The sequence below is a fragment of the Cucurbita pepo genome, chromosome LG16, assembly GCF_002806865.2.
Source record: "Cucurbita pepo subsp. pepo cultivar mu-cu-16 chromosome LG16, ASM280686v2, whole genome shotgun sequence".
NCBI classification, from domain to species: domain Eukaryota; kingdom Viridiplantae; phylum Streptophyta; class Magnoliopsida; order Cucurbitales; family Cucurbitaceae; genus Cucurbita; species Cucurbita pepo.
In genome coordinates this window covers 7,264,282-7,287,321 of record NC_036653.1, presented here as the reverse complement: position 1 = coordinate 7,287,321, position 23,040 = coordinate 7,264,282, and the positions used below count along the sequence as shown (strand labels likewise).

The 23,040-nt window shown below is 34.4% G+C and overlaps 4 protein-coding genes across 4 annotated transcripts; 3 read left to right on the top strand and 1 right to left on the bottom strand.

The window, feature by feature from the left end:
• Positions 1-2,148: 2,148 nt before the first annotated feature.
• Positions 2,149-4,716, top strand: LOC111777903 (ubiquitin-NEDD8-like protein RUB2). The gene is made up of 3 exons (XM_023657637.1): positions 2,149-2,346; positions 3,120-3,379; positions 4,351-4,716. The coding sequence occupies exons 1-3, from the start codon at positions 2,254-2,256 to the stop codon at positions 4,463-4,465; spliced, it is 468 nt and encodes a 155-aa protein (XP_023513405.1). The 5' UTR covers positions 2,149-2,253; the 3' UTR covers positions 4,466-4,716.
• A 2,840-nt stretch (positions 4,717-7,556) lies between these two features.
• Positions 7,557-10,014, top strand: LOC111776774 (transcription factor MYB63-like). Its single transcript, XM_023656130.1, has 3 exons — positions 7,557-7,784; positions 8,891-9,020; positions 9,093-10,014. Exons 1-3 carry the CDS (start codon positions 7,646-7,648, stop codon positions 9,790-9,792), a joined length of 969 nt encoding a protein of 322 aa, XP_023511898.1. The 5' UTR covers positions 7,557-7,645; the 3' UTR covers positions 9,793-10,014.
• Positions 10,015-10,253: 239 nt separating this feature from the next.
• On the bottom strand, positions 10,254-13,326 carry LOC111776775 (putative rRNA methylase YtqB). The gene is made up of 6 exons (XM_023656131.1): positions 13,034-13,326; positions 12,786-12,849; positions 12,318-12,510; positions 11,706-11,779; positions 11,358-11,513; positions 10,254-10,586 (listed from the first exon to the last, which is right to left on the bottom strand). The coding sequence occupies exons 1-6, from the start codon at positions 13,224-13,226 to the stop codon at positions 10,463-10,465; spliced, it is 804 nt and encodes a 267-aa protein (XP_023511899.1). The 5' UTR covers positions 13,227-13,326; the 3' UTR covers positions 10,254-10,462.
• Positions 13,327-15,701: 2,375 nt separating this feature from the next.
• On the top strand, positions 15,702-22,523 carry LOC111776947. The gene is made up of 9 exons (XM_023656368.1): positions 15,702-16,058; positions 17,039-19,582; positions 19,686-19,766; positions 20,060-20,212; positions 20,461-20,624; positions 20,810-20,957; positions 21,046-21,168; positions 21,595-21,682; positions 22,134-22,523. Exons 2-9 carry the CDS (start codon positions 17,144-17,146, stop codon positions 22,331-22,333), a joined length of 3,396 nt encoding a protein of 1,131 aa, XP_023512136.1. The 5' UTR covers positions 15,702-16,058; positions 17,039-17,143; the 3' UTR covers positions 22,334-22,523.
• Positions 22,524-23,040: the final 517 nt, after the last annotated feature.

Genomic DNA, 23,040 nt, shown 5'->3' with positions numbered 1-23,040 from the left:
GTCGGTTTTCTTGTCCAAAGGCCGCAGAGAGGTCTCTATATATCGTAGAAAATTAAGAGGGCGATATTATAAAATAGATTTAATAATTTATTTTTATTTCTTCAAAAATTTGAAATTAACAAAAATGTTTTTAGTTATGCACACATTTATTGCCCAACCAAGCTTTGTGCTTCGGGATTTTCTTTCCATTTTCATTTTTTATTTTATTTTCATTAATTCAAACACATATAATCTACCATTTATCTACTATTTCTCGAGTAACGGGATAGCTTAAACCCGTCTCCGCAATGGTATGACACTCCAATGGAGAGAGTATTCTTTGTTTATAAACCCATGATCATTCCTTAAATCGAGCCTCCAATGGAGAGAGTATTCTTTGTTTATAAACCCATGATCATTCCTTAAATCGAGCCTCGACTCATTTGGACTCTTGCAATTTTTGCCTTCGAGTAGTCAGACATTTGAGGATTTACCAATCTATTGCCTTCGAGGATTTACCAATCTATTGCCTTCGAGGATTTACCAATCTATTGCCTTCGAGGATTTACCAATCTATTGCCTTCGAGGATTTACCAATCTATTGCGTTCGAGGAGTCAGACATTTGAGGATTTACCAATCTATTGACACGACTAAGTTTAGGGCATGACTTTCCGCAATAGTATCCATATTGTCTACTTTGAGCACAAGCTCTCGTGGCTTTACTTTGGGCTTCCCCAAAAGATCTCACTCCAATAGAGAGAGTGTTATTTGTTTATAAACCTATGATTATTCCCTAAATTAGCCGATGTGGGACTTTCATCATCCAACAGAACCCACCATTAACACATATGGTACTATTTGAGTTTTTCTTTTTGGGCTTCTCTTCAACACGTGAGAGATTTCTACACCCGTATACAGAATACTTTGTTCCCCATCGAGGCCCAACGTGCTCGTTGGCACATCGCTCGATGACTGGCTAAGTTGTGAGATCTCCTATCGATTGGAGAAGAAAATGAATCGTGTTCTTTATAAGGGTATGGACACTTCTCCCTGCCAGACACGTTTTAAAAACTTTGACAAAAAATCTAAACATATTAAATTTAAAAATTAAAACCTAATTTATAGTTTGAAAATAAGGTATTTAAATTTAATTGGAATGTGGGATATTATAAGAGACGTGCATTGACTTGGGCATGCCACGTGTGAAATCGATTAATTTGAGGAGTAAAAGATTTACTTCGTGAAATGACCAAAACACCCTTTCTTCAATTAATTTCTCCTGTAATATTAAACGCAACGCAACAACCCCAACCATTCTTGGTTCTACAACTTCCATTTTATTTAATTTTTAAATCCTCGTAAAATGAATTACCCAAAAAAAAAAAAATATATTTTCCAAATTAATATTTATTAAATCCTCAATTATGTTGAGGATTAAACCCAATTAAAGAAAAATTAGTAATTCATTGTAATTTAAGCTTAAATTAAAATTAAAATTAAGGAAATAATTAAATTAAAAAAAAGTGTTGTTCATGGGTAAACTCAAAAGAAGACCACATTTATGGTATAAATTAAAATAACATAAGATATCATAATTTCCTTGAAAATGTTAATATTAATTGAGTTTGGTCAAACATTGGAAAAATTAAATAAAATGGTCCTTCAAAACTAGGAAGTAACATCAATGCATTTAATGTCCCCCACATTAATGAAACTCTCTCATAATATTATATTATAATTATTATTAATATTCAACCCTCATTAATAATCATTTTTGTAATTTTATTTTAATTAAAAAAATTTAAAGGATAAAATAGTACAAAATGGGCCCGATTTACAGTGGGCTTCAATCAAAAAGCCTTTAATAGTGGGCCCAAATGAGGTTCCACTACGCACAGAATCTCGTCCTCTCGCCAATATTAAGCAGAATATAAATTTATTTATTCAATTTTTTATTTTTTAAATAAAGATTCAAAAATTCTAAATTTTTTGTTGAATTAAATAAAATTTTAATTTTAATTTTAAAAATCGAATAAATAATTGTAATTTAATTAAATGACGTGGGAGGATTGGTTGTCATTGAACTGGGGGGGTAATTTGGTAAATAGTGGAGGAATTTAAATAAATAAATAAATAAATAAATAAAAGAATAATTTTAACCAAAACAATAGACGGATTTTGCCCAATTTTGTCGAGACTTGCTTAGTTCTTTTGTTATCTTTGTCGATTTTTTTCTCTCTCGCTTTGTTACTGAGAACGCGGGAAGAAAAGCGATGCAGATCTTTGTCAAAACCCTAACTGGGAAGACGATCACGCTCGAGGTGGAGAGCAGTGATACCATCGATAATGTCAAAGCCAAGATCCAGGTCTGTAGTTTCTGAGTTCTTTCCCTTTACTGCCTTTGATGAATTCATTTCTGGCTTACGTTTCTTTGGTTGAATTTCGGTTTTGATTTTCCTGTTGTTTAGTTTTTTGCCTTTTGATTTATGTTTAGTCTGATTACTTGTTTAATTCATCGTTATTACCTTTGTTTTACGACTTGGAGATTCCTTCGCCGTTTGGAGGTTGATTCATGCCGAGGAGATGTTATTATCTATGTCCTCGTCGCAGAGGAGATGTTATTATCTACGTCCTCGTCGCAGAGGAGATGTTATTGAAACTCCGTTTTTTTTTTTTTTTCTTTCAATCAATTCTCACCAACATATGTTTGCATGAACCATTGGATAGGGGACTAAAAAAATTGGCGCCGATGGTTTCCTTTTTGATTGTTTGCTGCGATTGTCAGTCAAATTAAGTTGGAGTAGGTTTTCTTCCTTTCCGGACACATTTCCTTTATACATAAACTGCGTAATGGTCTCTGAGTTTTTGCTGATTCTTATCGTATGTCTGTTTACCATTTAGCTTCTTCCATGGCGTTGTTTTGTTTTCTGGTGTATGTTTTTATTCATGCCGAATCACTTTCCCAACAAAAAAAATTCTGCAAGCTGTTATGGTCCCCATAGATTTGATATGGCAATTTGATTCCATTGTGCTTTTCTTTAAAAAAAAAATAATCATATTTTGAATTCTGAATTACATTCCTTCTAGCTTCAACCGGGGAAATTAAGCAATTTGGTTTTATCGTTTTGTTTATATATAGGACAAGGAAGGTATTCCTCCTGACCAGCAGAGACTGATTTTTGCTGGTAAACAATTGGAAGATGGTCGAACGCTTGCAGATTATAACATCCAAAAGGAGTCAACCCTTCACCTGGTCTTGAGGCTTAGGGGAGGTACTATGATTAAGGTCAAGACTCTGACTGGGAAGGAAATTGAGATTGACATTGAGCCCACCGACACAATTGATCGTGTCAAGGAGAGGGTGGAGGAGAAAGAGGGGATTCCCCCTGTACAGCAAAGGTCTGCATTTACCTTCTTCTCCATTACTTGAACTACAATGACTAAATCTTTCTATAGGCATTTGTATATGTGGATACCTTGTTGAATCTCCCTCAAACGCATCAGTATGCCTTCTCTGTTTAAGAATAGAATTTGGCGTGGAGCTTTCCTACTTAGCACAGGGTTCATGAAGTTGGAGTATTTTAGATTCCAGCATTTATTTTATGCATGAAGTGTTATTTTAAAATGTATTGACATAGCACAATTCAAACAACGTAAGGACAGGTCCATTGCTAATTTGAGAAGATTTCAGTGGATTAGACATCTATTTCCCTGTCCTTAGGTTGAAGGATATATCTCCACCCCCATATTTGGAGCTCAGATAATGGACATCTCTATTTAGTATTTTATTGTATGTTAACATGTTTCATGTTTTTGAAGTTTTATTCCAAGTAGTGAGATTTACACTTAGAGTAAAATTTAAACGAAGATGTAAGATGAGAATCTTGATATAGATTTACAGAAGATTTTGTTAGTTTCACGCACTTCAAATTTAAAATGTAAATAAATGTTTTCAGAAAGTCTAATGCATTATTGCTTATGTGATGTCCCATATTGGTTGGGAAGGAGAACAAACCACCATTTCTAGGCTCTCTGGTTGGCCTTCCCAAAGAGGATAGTATCTGCTAGCGGTGGATTTGGGCCGTTACAGCTTAAGCCTGAAAATTGATAGTTTGATAGAGTTAGTCACGTTACTTAAGTTTAATTTGCCCACGATTTCTAGGCTCTCTGGTTGGCCTTCCCATGCTCTTTCTTCTAATATCTGTTTTGTGCTATTATTTTCTGGGGTGGCGTTAAATATATCATAATACCCATGTAATGAGAATTAGTGAGTCAACATTTCTGAATTCCATCAAAATGACTAAACGGATTAATGGGATTTGCTTATTGCTTATGGAACTTAAAATTTGAAAATGCACTCCGTTTTGCAGGCTGATTTATGCCGGCAAACAGCTAGCAGATGACAAGACGGCTAAAGACTACAACATTGAGGGTGGTTCTGTTCTCCATCTCGTGCTCGCCCTGAGGGGTGGTGGTTACCTGTAAAAGCATTTATCTATCGCATCCTGAAATTCTGAATTTTCAGTTTTATTTTGTTGGCGTGGATTAATGGAAAATATTTTAGCCCAACCTTACTTTATTAATTACTCTGTAGTAGACATTTCTCCTGTGTATCTCTATCTCCTTCAAGTTCAACATTACTAAAACCATTTGGTCTCTGCGTGGAAGAAAATTGTAAGATTTATTCCCAAAGTTCTTCAATTTTTCATTGGGGGAATCAAGCTTAATTTATCCTGGTGGTTATACTTTCATTTTTATGGGTCCTCTCCTGTCTATGACTCCTGCTTGCGTTACAGGCAGGCGCGCGTTTGGTCGTCCTTCTCCAGGTGCACTTCATACACTTTCTTTCCTCTTATTATAATGGATCTAGATCGTACTAAAGATAGATAATATGTGTCTTATCTACTCAACTATGTTTTATGTTTTAGATTTACCATAGAACTAGAAATTCAATTTTTTTTTTCAATCTCTAATATTTTCTTTTTATGAATTATATGATATAAATGGATTAGATGATGGTTGGATTTAAATGCCATGTTTGAGGCTGCATGTAGATGAACATGCAAACATAAATATGTCTGTCTCAACAGTTGAATGACATTGATTCTTCTTGAAATTAGGGTTTATACTTTCATTTCTACATTTATTGTGCTCAATAAAGGAAGAATAATAAAGTTCATTTACAATACCCACAAAATAAAAAAAAATAAAAAAACGTTAGTATTTATTTAATTAAAAATAAATCATCGTACAGATGAAATTGATGCAATGTTTTCGTCACTTTTTTCAAATGCTTTGACTCCCTTTTATAATTTGAATCCTTTTCTTCCAAATTAGGAACTTAAAGTCTAATGTTTGATAAGGTTTGATATCAAGGAAAAATTTTAAAACTATTATTGGATTATTGATGCTATTTATAATTGCAATTTCAAGTTTGACTAAAGAAATGTTTTAATGTATAATTGTACATTACCCGCTCATTTCAATGTGTTCACATTATTAAAGGCATGGAAAGTCATGATCTAATCTAACGTCATTTAAGCGATGTCAAAATTTAAATAAACACACGGGCACGTAAATGACATCAAACTTTAAATAAACACACAGGCATGAAGAGCTTTTGATCATGGTCATAAGTGAAGTTGATGGGTTTGGAAGTAAGAATTGAGACCGAATGTTGAGTATCATAAATGGCTAAGATAGAAGGATTAATGCTTTCTGTAATTTGAAATTCTCTACCATCTAATATCACTTTTGATTGAGGACAGTAACGATTGTTGTGTATTGTGTATTGTCACATTCCATCGTGCCGTTCCATGGATCTGGAATCCACTAATCTTTTGGCTTATTTGTATATTCTTAAACACATTGACAATTTTTTGAAACCGTTCTAAAAATGTTCTATTGTTTCACGCCCTAACCTAATATTTAAATTTCTAAAATGGGTGTCTCAAACTTTTTTCAAATGATTTAACACCCTTCATTATTTGAATCATTCTCTTCCATAACTAAAAATTTCTACTTTAAATTTCTACTTAGAATTGAATAGTATGTCTTTATAAATCATTTAAATTATATTTAGTTACCTTGTTATTAATATTTATATTTATTTTAAAATCTACCGTTCACGTCAAGATCTCAATTATACAAAAAAACAATCAATAAATATTTATATCACTCAATATTTCTTGAAAAAAAATGATATAAAAATATTTATCAGTTTAAACACCTATTTGATATATTTATTTTTCATATTTTATCAATTTCTTTTACGATATTAGAGATATCAATTAATCTTCATGATTGATATCAATTTTATTTCTTCGAATCAAGAACCGTCACATATACGTAATCATTTATGTCTCTGTCTCTGGTATGGACTCGTAGGTGTTTGGTAATCCCTAAAAGTCTCAATGGTCAGTGAAATGTTACTAACCACAAGAAAATATTAATATCACACGTTCATTGCATTATTAATAATTATTATTTGCTACTTTCCTTTCACTACCAATTTTTTCTACAAAAAAAAAAAAAAAAAAAAAAAAAAAAAAAAAAAAAAAAAAAGACAAACAAATTAATAATAATAATAATAATAATATATGCCTTTTTTTCTTCCTTTGAATGGCACCAAATTTGTTGGATTACCAAATAATCTGACTTTTTTATTTTTCATTCCATTTGTGACATCATAATTTCAATAATTAAATATATCCTAAAATTAAATAAAATAATAATCATTTACAGGTGAACTAATTAAGGGAGCTGGTTGAAATTAGAATTATATAAAAATAATTCTATAAAATATTTATTAATTTTTATAGAATTAAAAATTTGATCTCTAATTTTATTTTTAATTTTAAAAACAAATTTCCACGTATATTTAATATTCAACTCCTATAATTTCTACTTCTCCAAAGAATTTTCAATTCCTACCAAATCCAAACTCACAATTAATTAATTATTAATTAACTAACTCACTAATTACATCATCTATCACTTTTAATTTTTTAATTAAGGAATATCCTTTGAATCTTTATTAAATTACCATTTAACTTTTTTACAGTTAGGGATTAAAAATTGAATGGTAAAAATGATTAATTAGGTAAATTAGATAAATATTTGATGGAACAGCCAAAGATTAGGATGTGGTAATTACTAATTAAATATATTTAATTTTATAGTCAAATTGAATTAATTAATTATTTAATTTAAGTGAAGGATATGAAATAAAAATTAATGTTTGGTAAAACAGTAACATCCGATGGATCCCCTCAACCTGTCTGTCACATTGATGGTGATGATCTTAGGTTGCAAACTTACCTTCCTGAAATTGACCTCAGGGAATCCCCGACCATCCCTTTTCTTTTTTTATTTTTTATTTCCTTTGTAGAAAAATAATAAAAATAATAATAATGGGGAAAATATTATGGTTTAAAATCCTTCAATTAACTAATTAATTAATTTATTTATTTATAATATATATATATATATATATATATATATATTACAACATATTCCCCCATCCTACGTTAGGGTATGAACCTTGTGTTCTGTCCTCTGTCTCTCTCTAGTTTCTCTCTCTAGATTCTCTCTCTCTCTAGTTTCTCTCTCCTGTTTGATATAATAATAAGAAGAAGAAGAAGAAGATTTGTATATGGTAAAGAGATGGGTAAGGGAAGGGCTCCATGTTGCGATAAGAATCAAGTGAAGCGAGGTCCATGGAGCCCTGCTGAGGATCTCAGGCTCATCAATTTCATCCAAACCTACGGCCATGATAATTGGAGAGCTCTCCCTAAGCAAGCAGGTACTCTCTCCCCCTCTCTCTCCGCCGTCCTCCTCCGCCCCACCATCTCTCCCTCTCTTATTTCATCATTTTCACTTTCCGAGTGTGACTCTAAGTCCCACGTTGATTAATTTAGTAGAAGGTCCATTTGTACCAGTCGTTTTGTGGAAACCCAAAATAAAGCCACGAAAGCTTATGCTCAAAGTGGACGATATCATACCATTGTGGAGAGTCGTGATTTCTAACCTTCTCCATATCGGTTTTTCTTATTTATTTTTCTTTTCTCGCGAAATTTCGGTTTTTTTTTTTAATGGATAATATTATTCAAAGTTTGAAAATTTTAATAAAGTAATTATTAAATGTCATAATAAAACAAAATTATATACGTTACTTTAATTATTTACTTAGATGAGGATAGAGGGTGCTGACCTTTCAAGTCATTCTATCATAAGAAAAAAAAAATTATTTCTGCTGATTTTTTTTTTAATAATTAATCCTTCCATTTTAATTAGATATATAATTCTTTAATTACATACTAACAACGTGCTTTTAAACCTATTTTTATTGACATAAACCCGACCCTAAACTTAAATTTCGTAACGTATTATTTTTTTAGCTTAGTTTAGTTTAACGATCTTTTTCTCGATTCAAATTCTTTTCATTTTTAAACGATGTCTTTCTGTGAAAGCATTTCAATTCACCTAATTTCTTTACGTTACTTCAGAATATTGTATAAAATATATATGGTAATTAATCGATCTTCTACCTAACTAAAAAATTGAAAAAAAAAAAGAAAAAAAAAAAAACTCTTCAATATTAAGTAAGTGACTGATACCTTAAATTCAACCAACCGACCAACAACCTTGTTTACGAAAAAGAACACAATTTTTTTTTTCAATCTATCCCACGTGGATTTAAAAAAAATAAATAAAGAAAATTACCCATAAAGCCTTTTCTTCTTTATTTATTCATTAAAATTTTGAATTTTTATGTTTTATTTTAGCATAGGATCCTATAATGAGGTTAATAATCTAGCTTGATTTTCAGCAACAATATATTTGTTTTATTTATCATTTATTTAACACTGAATTCTAATGTTTTTTTTGTTTCCTTAATTCATTTTATAGGATTATTGCGGTGTGGAAAAAGTTGTCGTTTGAGATGGATCAATTACCTTCGACCCGATGTAAAACGAGGAAACTTTACGCAAGATGAAGAGGAAACCATAATCAAATTGCACAAAACTTGGGGGAACAAGTATGATTTCATTTACGAGTTTTTATTATAAATTTTAATCTTTCTTTGTTTAACAAATTTAACACGTTATAGGTGGTCTAAAATTGCATCTCGTTTGCCGGGAAGAACAGACAACGAGATAAAAAATGTTTGGAACACACATTTAAAGAAGAGATTATTAAAGACGACGATAACCAAAGATTGCAACGAACCAAAGGAGTCTCCAACAACTTCATCATCTTCCTCCTCGAGTTTACGCCTCTCCAACGAAACTCAAGACTTCGAGCCCGAACAACCGAACAAGACCAACTCTGTTAACAACGACCTCTTTTGTCCTGAACAACAAACCACGAGTTCCCTTTCGAGTAACACCTCAAATTCAAACTCAAGTAGCCAAGTCGACAAATTTTGGCCTCAAAACCACTTAGATTTTGGAGAGGAAGTGGAGAAGAAGAAAGAGAATAAGCAAATAAGGTCGGAATCGGAATTGGAATCAATCGAAATCCCGTTGGAATGGGACAAAGATTTTTGGAACATATTAGATTTAGAGGACATAGATCTATTCGAATCTAACGAGGTAGATCAATATTACTGTCAAGCTTCGAACTTTGGAACAGAAAAAAAACAGGAATTCGAAAATGATAAGTGGTTTAAGTATTTGGAGAACGAGCTAGGATTGGAAGCCGATGGCTGCACCGGCGCCGACGATGTCACGGCCGCGGAGAGATTGTTAATGGACGACGTGGACCCTTGTATGGCTTATTTTGCAGATGGGCTGACTCAACAACTTTAGAGCTAAAATCCCTCTTCCAAAAAAAACTATACATATATACACACACACATCATGCACTTAATTAGGACTTAATTTTAGTGTTTTTCCTAAGGGAAAATTAATGTTTTTAGGTACCAACATTTGAATTGTAAAGGAAAATTACAACGAATTAAAACCATACAATATGGTTATGTAATGTCAATACTATACTATAAAACAATCTATCCATATCCATTTATATTTTTGGATTTAGTGGTTCATATTGCATCCTCAGTCGTTATTAAATTAAATTTAGTTTACTTTGATTATTTCTCGATCCAACCTAATCTATATATACTCCTAGTCACAATCGACGACCTTTAATTTAAGTTAAAACCAATGGCATGGAAGTTTAGAAATCAAAGTCAAAGAACATTGGTTTGGTTGGAGCAAGAATGATGCACATGCACACAATATTCACATACCAAACCCCAGTCAGTAGCTTTGCCTTTAAATCTACACCAAACTTTACTTACTCAAACAAATATATGCATTAATTATTTATTTATTGACATGAAACTGCAGAACTAAGCTCACTTCATTACGGAATTGACATGATAATAACCAACATTCTTTTACGAGTTCATCTACCATCATCAAACAAAGAAGCTAGGAATCGTAGGAGTGGAAAGAAAAGAAACGTTTACCACTTTCATCTCTTGAATAAGAACACAGGCACTGGAGCTAGTGGTCGGTTCAACATCTGAAGCTTACAACAAATCCAATTCTCAACACCCAGCTCGCCACAAAATTTTTGGATAGTCTCCAATTCTTCCCTAAACATTAGAAAACAAACCCATTAGAACGTCTGTCAAACTCACACACATTTGCGCGAACTAATAATGAAACAGTCTAAACTCAACGCTAACAAATATTGTCTGTTTTGGTCCGTTACGTATCACCGTCAGCCTCATGATTTTAAAACGCGTCTACTAGGTAGAGATTTCCACACCCTTATAAGGAATGTTTCGTTCCCTTCTCCAACTGATGTGGGATCTCACAATCCACCCCCTTGGGAGCCCAACGTCCTCGTTGGCATACCGCCCGATGTCTAGCTCTAATACCATTTGTAACAGCCCAAGCTCATCACTAGCAAATATTGTCCGCTTTGACCCGTTACGTATTACCATCAGCCTCACGGTTTTAAAACGCATCTACTAGGGAGAAGATTCCACACCCTTATAAGGAATGTTTTGTCCCCTTTTCAACCGATGTGGGATCTCACAGACAAGCGTTATTTAATTCGACGTGTGTATTCCCATATATAACCCCAACCCCACAATTCATTTTCAAAGAAAACAGAGATATGACTAGTTCAGAGATTGAATTACTACCAATGTCATCCCACAAAGCAGGTATTTAGCCTTGTGAATTAATTTTTACTGATGAAAGAAAAAGATGAAATATGCACTTGTTGATGCATTCAAGGTTTGTCCACAACGATGATAAATAGATAAAAAGTTTTAAATCCAAAATTAGTAGCTTTAAGACAGAGAAATAAGCATGGATTGCAGTGGGAAGAAAAAGAAAAGGAGCAGAAGTATTACAGTCCACCAGGATGCCCCACATAAACCACAAGGCTGATGAGCCCTCCAGGTTTTAGAAGTCTATAGGCAGCTTCAAGTGCTTGTAATGTTGTTTCTGACTTTGTAGTGATTGCTTTGTTTCCACCAGGTAGGTAGCCAAGGTTAAATGCAACAAGCCTAAGAAATAGAGCAGCATTAACTGGTATATCTAATCACAGATAATAAATTTATTTGAATTCTTTCTTGTTCTTCAACTTTCTTACATGGTTGTTCAAGATTCATACTATTAGCGAAGAAATGCAAAAAAGGATAGGTATCAATTAAAATGACACATATGTCATTACTAAGCACAAAATGTGGAATCATTACCTGACGGGAGAACCCTCTGGAATGACATCTTCCATTCTGCTGTGGCAAATGGAGGAGAGTTTAACAAGTTTCCTCTACATAAAACTAGAAAATATGAGCACACAAACATTTTTCAAAGTTAAACTACACAAATCAGAAGGTAAAGTCATCGGTTGATCCCCATTTTTTGAAAGTGAACTGACAAAGGTAAACGTTAAAAGCTTTCCACACCGCCCGGTGTTACAAATGGTATCAGTGCAAGATACTGAGGACGTTGGCCCCCAAGGGGGGTGGATTGTGAGATCCCCATCGATTGGAGAGGGGAACGAAACATTCCTTATAAGAGTGTGGAAACATCTCCCTAGCTGACACGTTTTAAAACCATGAGACTGACGATGATACGTAACGGGCCAAAGCGGACAATATCTGCTAATAATGTGCTTGGTTTGTTACAAGCTTGAAGTCGCAAACAATTGGATCACATACAATCAGCATATGTTCATGCTAAAGAAGCTTTAGACTATCGTAATTACAATTTTAGGCTGTAGGCCACTAGTTGGAACAAGTTATGAGCTGTATATTTACTAGAAGAACATCATGGAGATTACTCGAATGTGATAAACCGAAGGATACCTCTTTTTTACAGAGTGATTCGTCCAGTAAAGCAGAAGTACTTTCTAAGGCCTCTTTCTGAACGTCCATTGCATAAACACGAGCAGAACCAGCTTCATCAGCAACCATTTTGAGCATAGCTAGAGTATCATACCCATTTCCACAAGTAGCATCTACCACTGTATCCCCTGTTCTGATGACACGTTTCCATACACTGATTGATAAAGGACAAGGTAATTAATATCTAGAACAACAGCTAGAAAGCAAGCAAAGTTTGGAAAAACAATAATGAACTGCCCATAATGCAAAGTTTGGAAAGTCTCAAGGCATAGGTTTGAGCCTAATGATCATACAGCTCAATAGAGACCATTGCATTGAAAAAGAGAGGCCACTGAAGAACGAAGGCCTGAAAACAATAGAAAACATACAGCCATGCCAGCACATGTAAAAATGCACAAAAAATAGTTAGCTGATGATGCAAATACATACGAGTGAGCAACTTCTGTCGCTCTCTTCTTCCCAAAAAGGTAGCCAACCATGACATCCTCCAATCCTATTATCGCATCATGCACAATTTCACAACAGCACATCAAATTTCAATAGAAATGTTTACAAAAACAACAACAACAACATTAACAATAATCAAAATCAAGACCCCTAAAACGAATATTATGTTGGTAAATGATAATCTAACAAGAAAATGTGCAGATTTAAGCACAACAAAATGAAAATGTAACCTTCTAGAGACGAAAAATCTTTCGACGACGACGACGGTGAAGAGAAATCACTCTGATACTCGGACGATATCCCATTTGAGTGAATACGATTAGAAAAGCAGCAAAGATTTCTCAAATGTCTTTGACGTCCTACGACTGGTTCGGAGGCAGCAGCAACCGCTACCCATTTGTACCCAAATTTCAAAGATAACATCTCTCCCAACTCTCTGGATTTCCTCCACCGCCGATTCCGCCTGTACTCTCGTCGGTGAAGAGACGGAATGACGATTACAATACGACCGGGCCGGGTTACAATGGGCCCACTAACGAGAATATGGCTTTGTCTTATGGGCTTACCATAATGGGCTTTTGTGATTATTTTAGCGAACCATTAAATTAAATATTAAAAAAATATTATCTGACTAGACATGAAGATGACTTGTCTACCACCTTGCCACCTCAGCAGTAGCATGTAGTCCACGGTATGGCGTGACCTTTGAGAACAAAACGACTAAAACGCACCGCCTTGAAACAGTTTGTTGCTGCTGTTGTCTTTTTCTATGTGTATGAACTGACACGTGGCACCGAGATGAGCACACTCGGACAAATGGCGCTCCTTGTGCCAAGTAAGATGTACACTCGGCTATTTAAATACCAAATACAGTCCAAATAAAATTGAGATAATTAAATATTTATATAAAAAAATCTAAATAATTATATTAATTAAAATTATATGCCCAAAAAATGCCTTGGAGCATAGGTTACTGAATTAATTGAACTCCTGTACTGTTTCTCTGCCACGACGCAGCTGTCCATACACTTGTTTTTTCTTTTCTTTTCTTTTTTATTTTTTTAATAATAAAATTTAATGTCATTTTCATCTTGGCTTTATTTGATAGTTATTTTTTAATATGAATTAAATTAAAAAATTTAATTTCTTTTACTATTAATTAACTTTTGTTTTGAATTAAATTTATAAATATTAAGGAGATTTTAAGAATTTAAGTTAAATTTTAAAAACTGAAAAAAAAAAACATAATTTTTAAAAACTAAATATATAAAAAAATATATTTCAAATTTATATTGGAGGATGGGGCAAAATGGTATTTTATTTATTCAATTATTTATTATTTGGTTAAATGTATAATTAATTGCATGAATTGGCCAGAGGTTGTATGAGAAGGACACGTGGAGTTAATCTATTGGAGGATTTATGAACGGTTACAAATGCGCGATGGATTTATTTTTCTTCCTATTGGAAGTTTATTACTTAATTGATACATATTCAAATTTTCTCTTAAAGGAAACCCAACCTTAATTTTCGGAAACTTTTCTTTTTCCGACTTTACCCTCGGATTCGAGGCTTAATTACTTCCTCTACCCAATTCGTTGGAACGCTCCGCTCGCCTTGTGAATATCTTTCTTTTTTTAGCATTTTTTTTCCTTTCAATAATAACATAATTTAATTATAATAAATTATTTGATATAAATTTAGGAATTTAAATCATACAGTTTATAATATGAAATAAATAATACATTGAGATATGTTAATATAATTATTGAATTATTTTAACTATAAATTTTAATATATTACATCATGTGAATGGAGTTTGAGTCGACTTTTAAAAAAAATATTAAAATTTTAATATCTTAATCGATTAATATATAATTATATAAACTAATTTAATATAATATTAGATTCATTAAATGCATCATGTGATTGCAAAAGTACTCTTCCTTTTGGTTTTGGAAAAATAAAGTATTATTATAAGACAACATTGCCTTATTTTTTAATATTAAATAATTAAAGGTTTATAATTTAATAAAATAGAGATTATCATCGAGAATTTCAAAGCTTCAATATAACAAGTCGGTGGATACATTTTAAGTCGGTCAATCTCTGTATCGTTGTCCTAACTAGAGTACTTAAATTAAATATAATTGACTAAATTATAAATAATAATAATAAAAATATTAAAAAATTGTTATTTGTTTTTAAAAAAATTATATTCACTCTTTAATAACTTTTTTTAAATTTTAAATCAAAATTGGGATAATTATTATGCTTTAATAATTTATATTTAATATAATACTTACTATTTATATTTAATTATCACTTATTAAAATGAAAATACCTTAATGTATTATTTTATTTAAAGTATAATTTTATATATAGTACTAAAAAAAAGTATTTAAAAATTTTCGCGTCCATAGATCCATTTCTTACGTGGCTTTGAAGAAAAAAAAAATATTTCCAATTGGCTGGAAGTGCGACGTGGAGATACATCATTGGTGCATAGAAATGATGGGTAATTATCCAGTGTGCTCAAATCTAACTGAGCCTGCTATCAATATAAACCCCCATAAAAAAGAAAAAAACGAAATAAAAGATCTGGAATATTTTAAATAAACGACAGAAATGTTACCGCGCTTACTGGGTCCCACGAGAGGACCACTCAGATCTTTACAGTAACGATCGTTCGGTCTTGGTCGTGCCACGTGGCGAATGATCCAGTGGGATGATGCCAACATGGAAGGCGGGGTGGGGGGCAGTTGCTTAGAGTAGAATTTGTAAAATATAGTCAACGCGGAAAACAGTTTGGAAAGTAATGGCATTCATGTAAAAAAAGTGGTATAGCAGGGGTATTTATGGAAGATGGTTTCAAGGTCTTGGCTACCTTCTTCTCGTTTTGACTGTTGGCGAAGAATTCGCTAATTCGAAAGAAATGAATGGAAATTTCAAGTTGTATTGCCTGAAGATCGAGCTTCAGTTTATGTGTTATCAAGCCTGAAGGAGATTGATATCTGTTGAAGAAATCTGAAGAAAAAGGACTCTTAATTTTGTTTTGGTTTCTGTTTTTGTTTATTTCATCGTCTCGGATCAAAGGCTGGGAGTGTTGGAAAGAGTGAATGAACTGAGGGAAAGTCGAGGAAATTTTGTTTTTCGAGCTTCTCGTGGAGGCAGTACTATTGCTTAGTACTCGAACCTTCTCGGGAGGTTTGAGATATGGTGTTTCTTCCTTGGTTCGCTCTGCAAATTCATCAGGTACTCCGATTCATTACGTTTATATTTTTTTATGTGGATCTGATTGAGCTTTTGAAGATTCTTGCTTGATCTGATGTTGATTAGTGTGCCAGTACTTCCATTGCCGTGAAATTTATGTTCGTTTAGTATGTGTAGGATTGTAATTGAGTATCTGGTTAGATGAATCTAAATTCTATTGCAGACCTAGCGGAATGTTCGTGATCGTGAAGTATACAGATAGAATGTATTTAGATGGATCCTATAAACAGTTATTCATACTCTTCGTTGTCTGGTTCTCTTGTGTTGACTACTCAAGACTATAGTATTATGGTTTGTGTCTAATGGATTGGCTTGGCTCTGATTGTACAGATCGCAAGTTTTTGTTTGACTTCAATCAGATGAAGGAAATAAAGGATTTTAGAGTATTTATGAATTACTGTGGTGTATCAACTAGCTCTAAAAAATTGATTGTTTTTGAGTCTTTGAATCGCAAAAACTTAAGTTTGGTAGCATGTTTTTCAGTTACTCTATCAGACACTTCAAATTCCTTACACTTATTGGACATGCATCAAACACTTCATGCTTGATGATTGATCTATTTTGAAAAAAAGTACAAGAGAGGTACTAAATTCTGAAAGTGAAAAACTATAAACTTGTTCTTCGTCGCTCCGATTTGTTTAAAAAAAAACATCAACGAACTTATTTTTTCCAGCACTTAAATGCACGAGCATGATTGACTTGAAATTTTCTATTTTATGAGATGATAAATTATTCTAAAGAATTTTTAGCTGATTTGAGATGGTTTTCAAATAATTTAAGAAAATTTGAAATAGGGAACTAGTTTCTTTGAACCAGTTTATGTATCAGATCATATCCGGAAATTTCGATTGTTTTACATTTAACAACCTCTTGTTTGAAAATCAATATGCTTCAGCTATTTTTGGTAGTTTGTACTATTTCTGATGGTTTTTTAATATATATTCCAACTCCTGGTATTGTAGAGCTAGCACTCGGATTTCCAAGCAACTTTTCCCTATTGCCTTCTGTCTGGTTGAGCTTGTTCAAGCTTGGCTGAGTTAACGATAAAGTTATCAAAACATGATGAGATGGAACAGTCAAGCAATGACCAGCTCCAATGCACTTCCATGCAATATGGATTTGGGGAACTACAACCTGCATCTAAATCATCCATAGAGGACCCTATGAGTATTGTTAACATGCAAAGTGATGGAAGATCCATGGATCTTAGGATGTCAGAGGTTAAGCCTGTCCTTAATTACTCCATACAGACAGGCGAGGAGTTTGCTTTTGAGTTTATGCGTGACCGAGCAAATTCCCGAAAACCACTCATTTCGGACTCAGTTAGTGACCCTAATTGCACTTCAGGTTATATGGATTTAAAAGGAATTTTAGGCCTTAGTCGTACTGGGTCTGAATGTGGATCAGATAATTCAATGATTACTTCAATGGAAAAAGGTACAAAAGATTTTGAGCGAAAAAACTCTTCATTACATGGAGACAAAAATAACCATGGAACAGTTCATCACAAATCACGCGAGCCGTCAGGATATGATAGTGGTCGGGGAATTGGTCATGGCTATGCTTCTTCTGGAACTTCTGATGGCTCGTTAGCAAAGATGAAAGTCCTCTGCAGTTTTGGTGGGAAAATTTTACCTCGTCCAAGTGATAGTAAGTTGAGATATGTTGGGGGTGAAACACGCATCATTCGGATAAAAAAGGACATTACTTGGCAGGAGCTTATGCAGAAAACATCATCAATCTATAATGAAACATATGCAATTAAATATCAGCTTCCTGGTGAGGACCTTGATGCGTTGGTTTCAGTTTCTTGTGATGAGGATCTCCAGAATATGATGGAGGAGTGTAATGAGTTCAAAGATGACAAAGGATCCAAAAAACTTAGAATTTTTCTGTTTTCAATGAGTGATTTGGATAAAGGGAGTTTTTCTATGGGTAATGTGGATAATGACTCTGAGATCCAGTATGTTGTCGCAGTCAATGGCATGGACAGTGTTACTAGAAAAAGCTCAAACCTGCATGGCTTAGCAAGTTTTTCTGCCAATAACCTGGATGAGGTAGATGGACAAAGCATTGAAAGGGGTACAGTTCTTAAGGAATTGGCTGGTATCAATGCATCGGCCTTAACTGGTAATATTGCCCCGTCATCCTTGCAGTCTTCACAACCTGTTCGGGCAAATGCCTATAATGCTTATGAAACCTTCGTACAGACTTATCATGAACCTCAAGGACAATATCCAGAGATACCATCAACAAAGTTGAAAGGCAAGTTAAATGATTCGTTTGAGAAAGAGATTCATCCTAAAAGTGGCTGCTCCTCAATTCCTTCTCATTTGTTTGATGAAAAATCAACTCCAGTTTCCATGGCGCAAGGTGAGTTTCCCTTCTTAACTCCCAAGAATGAGTCAGACCTCCAGGGTTCGGAAGGACTTTCTTCAATGTCTGTTTCTGGAAATCCTATAGTTTCTAGATCAAGTGATATGGATAACATGATTCATAAATTGCCATCGAATGCATATACTCATGATTATATGGACAGTGAATCAAAGGTCGTTGATTTGAGTCTCCTTGAGCCTCCAGCTGTTGTGCAAAGAGTCTATCGCTCTGAGAGAATTCCTAGGGGGCAGGAGGAGTTAATGAATCGCTTATCTAAATCTGAGGATGCGCATGGTTCCCAGTTTCTAATCTCTCATTCACAGTCTGATCAGGACCAGATACCAGAATCCACTGTCCAACTGCAAGATAGCAGCAATTGCGAAGCTGAAAATTCCCTTCCCATGGAAAAACCATCACATACTGCTACTAAAGTCAGGGATGATGAGTGTTACCAAATTCAAGATGGCCAAGTATCTTCTGTAAAGAATCATGAGGATTCTGCATTGGGTCTCTTGCAGCTTGACATGGGTGAGGTTGTTGGAATGGGGTGTAAAGACAATAAAATTCTTGAGCAATCTCAGATTGGTTCTAAGGAAGAAAGTTTAATTAACAATGTTACTGAAAAAGCATCCACGGGTAATGTTTCCAAACCGGTGCAAGGAGACATTGTTATAGATATTGTCAATCGATTTTCTCGTGATTTCTTATCCGATATATTCTCCAAAGCAATACCTTCTAAGGATTCATTTGATATTAGCAACCAACTGCACGAAGATGGAACTGGTTTGGGTATTAATGTAGAAAATCATGAACGTAAGGGCTGGTCACATTTCCATAATTTGGCACAAGAAACGTTTGTTCAAAATGATGTTTCTCTTATTGACCAAGATCACATTGGGTTTTCATCTGCTCCCAAGACTGTTGGAGACAATCTTACTCCTTCAACAACTATAATTCATGAAGATTCTCAACTCAATTTCGGTGATGACCAGAAAGTGTTGTATAGGATAAGTGGACACGACACCACCAATTTTCTTTCACGTTATGATCATTCCCGACTGAATGGCGTCGATAGTTCGCAATTTGACGCTATGATGGAAAACCTAAAGACGTTAGAGTATGGGCATGAGGTACACTTCAGTTCTTACCATGGATCTATAATTCCTCTGTTTTTATTAGAAAATTGACTCATAAACTGGGATGATCCTTAACTAAATTTTATACTCCTGGCAGGATGCTAAGGTAGAATCTAAGGGCAGTGGCTTACCTCCTCATGATCCTTCTTTGGGAAATTTTGATCCTAATACATTACAGGTATAGTTCTTTCATGCTATTAAATATATGATATCCTCTTCTGCTGCCTGTAAATCTCCACGAAGTATGGAAAGTGCGAAACATTGGGAACTTCCTGGGGACTTCTTCTGCCCCTTTAAGTTTTTACACATCAACCCTGCTGTAAAACTATCTGTTTTTCCCTTTTAACTCTGGTTGCTAAATTTGAATAGAAGATCAATTTTAGATAGACTGGCTTCTGTTTATTACCCCCTTGCTCTTTCAGAATGTGTACTATCTTTGCACTTTGCTTACCTTCTGCATGCACATATTAGATCATAAAGAACAATGATCTTGAAGAGTTGAAGGAATTGGGTTCTGGAACTTTCGGCACTGTCTATCATGGAAAGTGGAGAGGAACTGATGTTGCAATTAAGAGAATAAAGAAAACTTGCTTTATGGGTCGATCGTCAGAGCTAGAGAGATTGGTAATTTTAATTTGTTTTAGCTGTTTGTTGATGCTGTATTATAGTCGTTGTTATTACTATTACTATTATTTCTGGCATTTTTCAACAAACCATTAGTTCCTGGCGTTTCTTGGGGGAAATAATTAAGAAATTGTGGTGCTACGTCATAGTGTTGTTTTTTTTTTTCCTTTAATCGGGGTACGGTTTCTATTTGGGTTGCCGCTAACACCGTCATGTAATCTTATTTTTTTTTCCTTCGTCCCCTATAGACTGTAGAGTTCTGGAGGGAAGCCGATATTCTTTCAAAACTTCACCATCCCAACGTGGTTGCATTTTATGGTGTTGTGCAAGATGGTCCTGGTGGAACATTAGCTACTGTGACAGAATACATGGTTGATGGTTCCCTTCGACATGTTTTGCTTTCCAAGGATAAGTAAGACCCCAGCTGTTTCTTTCTGGTTTTGAGTTCAGTATATTTCGGGATCCATACAGATATAAACCAAAATTATATCACTAATACAGTGACTAAATCGATAGTTTCAAAGAGATAAACTTTGATTTATGCCCCAGTTTATTTTCATAGTCACATTTCCCATTTTACAAAATTTTAACTTGCAGGCATCTTGATCGACGTAAGAGGCTAATAATTGCAATGGATGCAGCATTCGGAATGGAATATTTACACTCAAAAAGTATTGTCCATTTTGATTTGAAATGTGATAATTTGCTTGTGAACTTGAAGGATCCTCAAAGACCAATTTGCAAGGTGATCCGAGGGTGTTTATGCTGTTTTCTTATGTCTGTCCATTTAAAATATATTTGTTTTTCTATGCGTGACCCACCTTCTATTTCAGGTAGCTGATTTTGGCCTGTCAAAGATCAAGCGAAATACCTTGGTGTCTGGTGGTGTAAGAGGAACCCTACCATGGATGGCACCTGAGCTACTAAATGGTAGCAGCAATAAAGTCTCTGAGAAGGTGATGTACATGTGTCATTGTCTTTTTGAATGTCCTACTAGAAAATTAACCAGTGTTTCTCTGTTATTCCATCTACCATTTGGATTCATTGAAGTTTTGCATGGCATGGAAATTTCTCAGTTGCCTGTACTTGACAGTGAAATTTGAAAATATTCCAAGCACTCTTGAAATCTGCACGGACGGTAGTTTGTTTGCATGATTTATTTTCAAATTTAAAACGCTTGTAGTTTGTGGGAATACAAAAAACACAACTCTCGCTACATTGTACACACATTGACACTATATGCCATATGATAAGCACACATCGGCAAATATTCTATATGAGATGGCCTAAGAAATAATTCCAAATCTATCTTAGTTGGAAATGACATAGATACAAAACTCTAAAGCAACTGTTCTATTGACTAAAAGCCATTTGATATACAGGTTGATGTGTTCTCTTTCGGTATTGTACTATGGGAGATTCTCACAGGAGAGGAACCATATGCCAACATGCATTATGGGGCTATCATAGGTAAGAATATCTAGACTTTTAACTTCTGTCCTGCACGTTAAAATACTATCTCTGTGTTGATTCATGCACACGCTGACCTTTCTTCTCCGAATTCAGACATCATAAATCAAGCTAAATTTTATTAATAACAGTTTCAGTTCTATGGGAAACCTAGCGACCATATACTAATTCAACGCGTCCCTATGGTGTCTATGACTAGTTTTTTTTGTAATTGCCAGACAAGTATTATTTTGTTAGATGGAAACCATTTTTGTAGGCTGCCTTCTCTTAACGTGGGTCTTCTTCGTTGTATGTTCATGAAAAGTACGGCTACTCATAGGAAAAATAAACTAATTCTAAGTTAGGCTCCCACTGGTTTTTACCATTTGAGCACACAAGATTAGCAATATGAGTGATTTTTAATTGTCGCCAAGACGAAACTTGATCTCAAGATATCACTTCTTATGTGCAGGGGGTATTGTGAATAACACATTGAGACCAACCATTCCAAGTTACTGTGATTCTGAATGGAGAAAGTTGATGGAACATTGCTGGGCGCCAAATCCTTCAGATAGGCCATCCTTCACAGAAGTTGCAGGCCGTCTGCGTGTTATGTCAACAGCTGCTGCTAGCCAAACAAAAGCACAAGGTCCCAAAATACCAAGGTCGTAATCATCTTTCAAATGGATTGTTGAGTTACTCATATGCTTTCTTATATATTTGTTCATTCTATTCTACAGTCTTGAAAATTGTGTGTATTTTTGTCAATAGAAGGTAGATAAGTGTTTTGGTGTGAAATATACCGTTGAACCTTAAATATAATTCTTTATTATAGTTTATGCAAAAAAACTGATAAAAGCTAGTTAGGAGGGCTTTGCTGCCGTTGATTTCCTGCCTAGTTCCTGATTTTGAGCGGTTCACAAAAATTCAGTGATGTTTGAATTATGCGACCCTCGTTTTCACTTTCACTTTCCTCTGTTGGATGATGAAAGTTCTACCTCGGCTAATTTAGGGAATGATCATGTATTTATAATCAAAGAATACTCTCTCCATTGGTACGAGGCCTACTCTCTCCATTGGTACGAGGCCTTTTGGAGAATCCCAAAGCAAAGCCATGAGAATGTCGTGAGAGCTTATGCTCAAAGTGGACAATATTATACCATTGTGGAGAGTCGTGTTCGTCTAACATCCTTTTTTATTGCTCCACCGCCAAGTAATGTTCCGTGTTCAAAGCTTGGCGCCATGAAACTCTGAGCAGTTCATTAGGGAAAGCCAGTGGATGAAAAGTGAGCCAAGGCGACGGAGGCGAGAGACGTGGTAGAGATCGGCTAGGTTCGAGTATGCTGTGGTAAAAAAAAAAATCAACTTTTCCTTTTTTA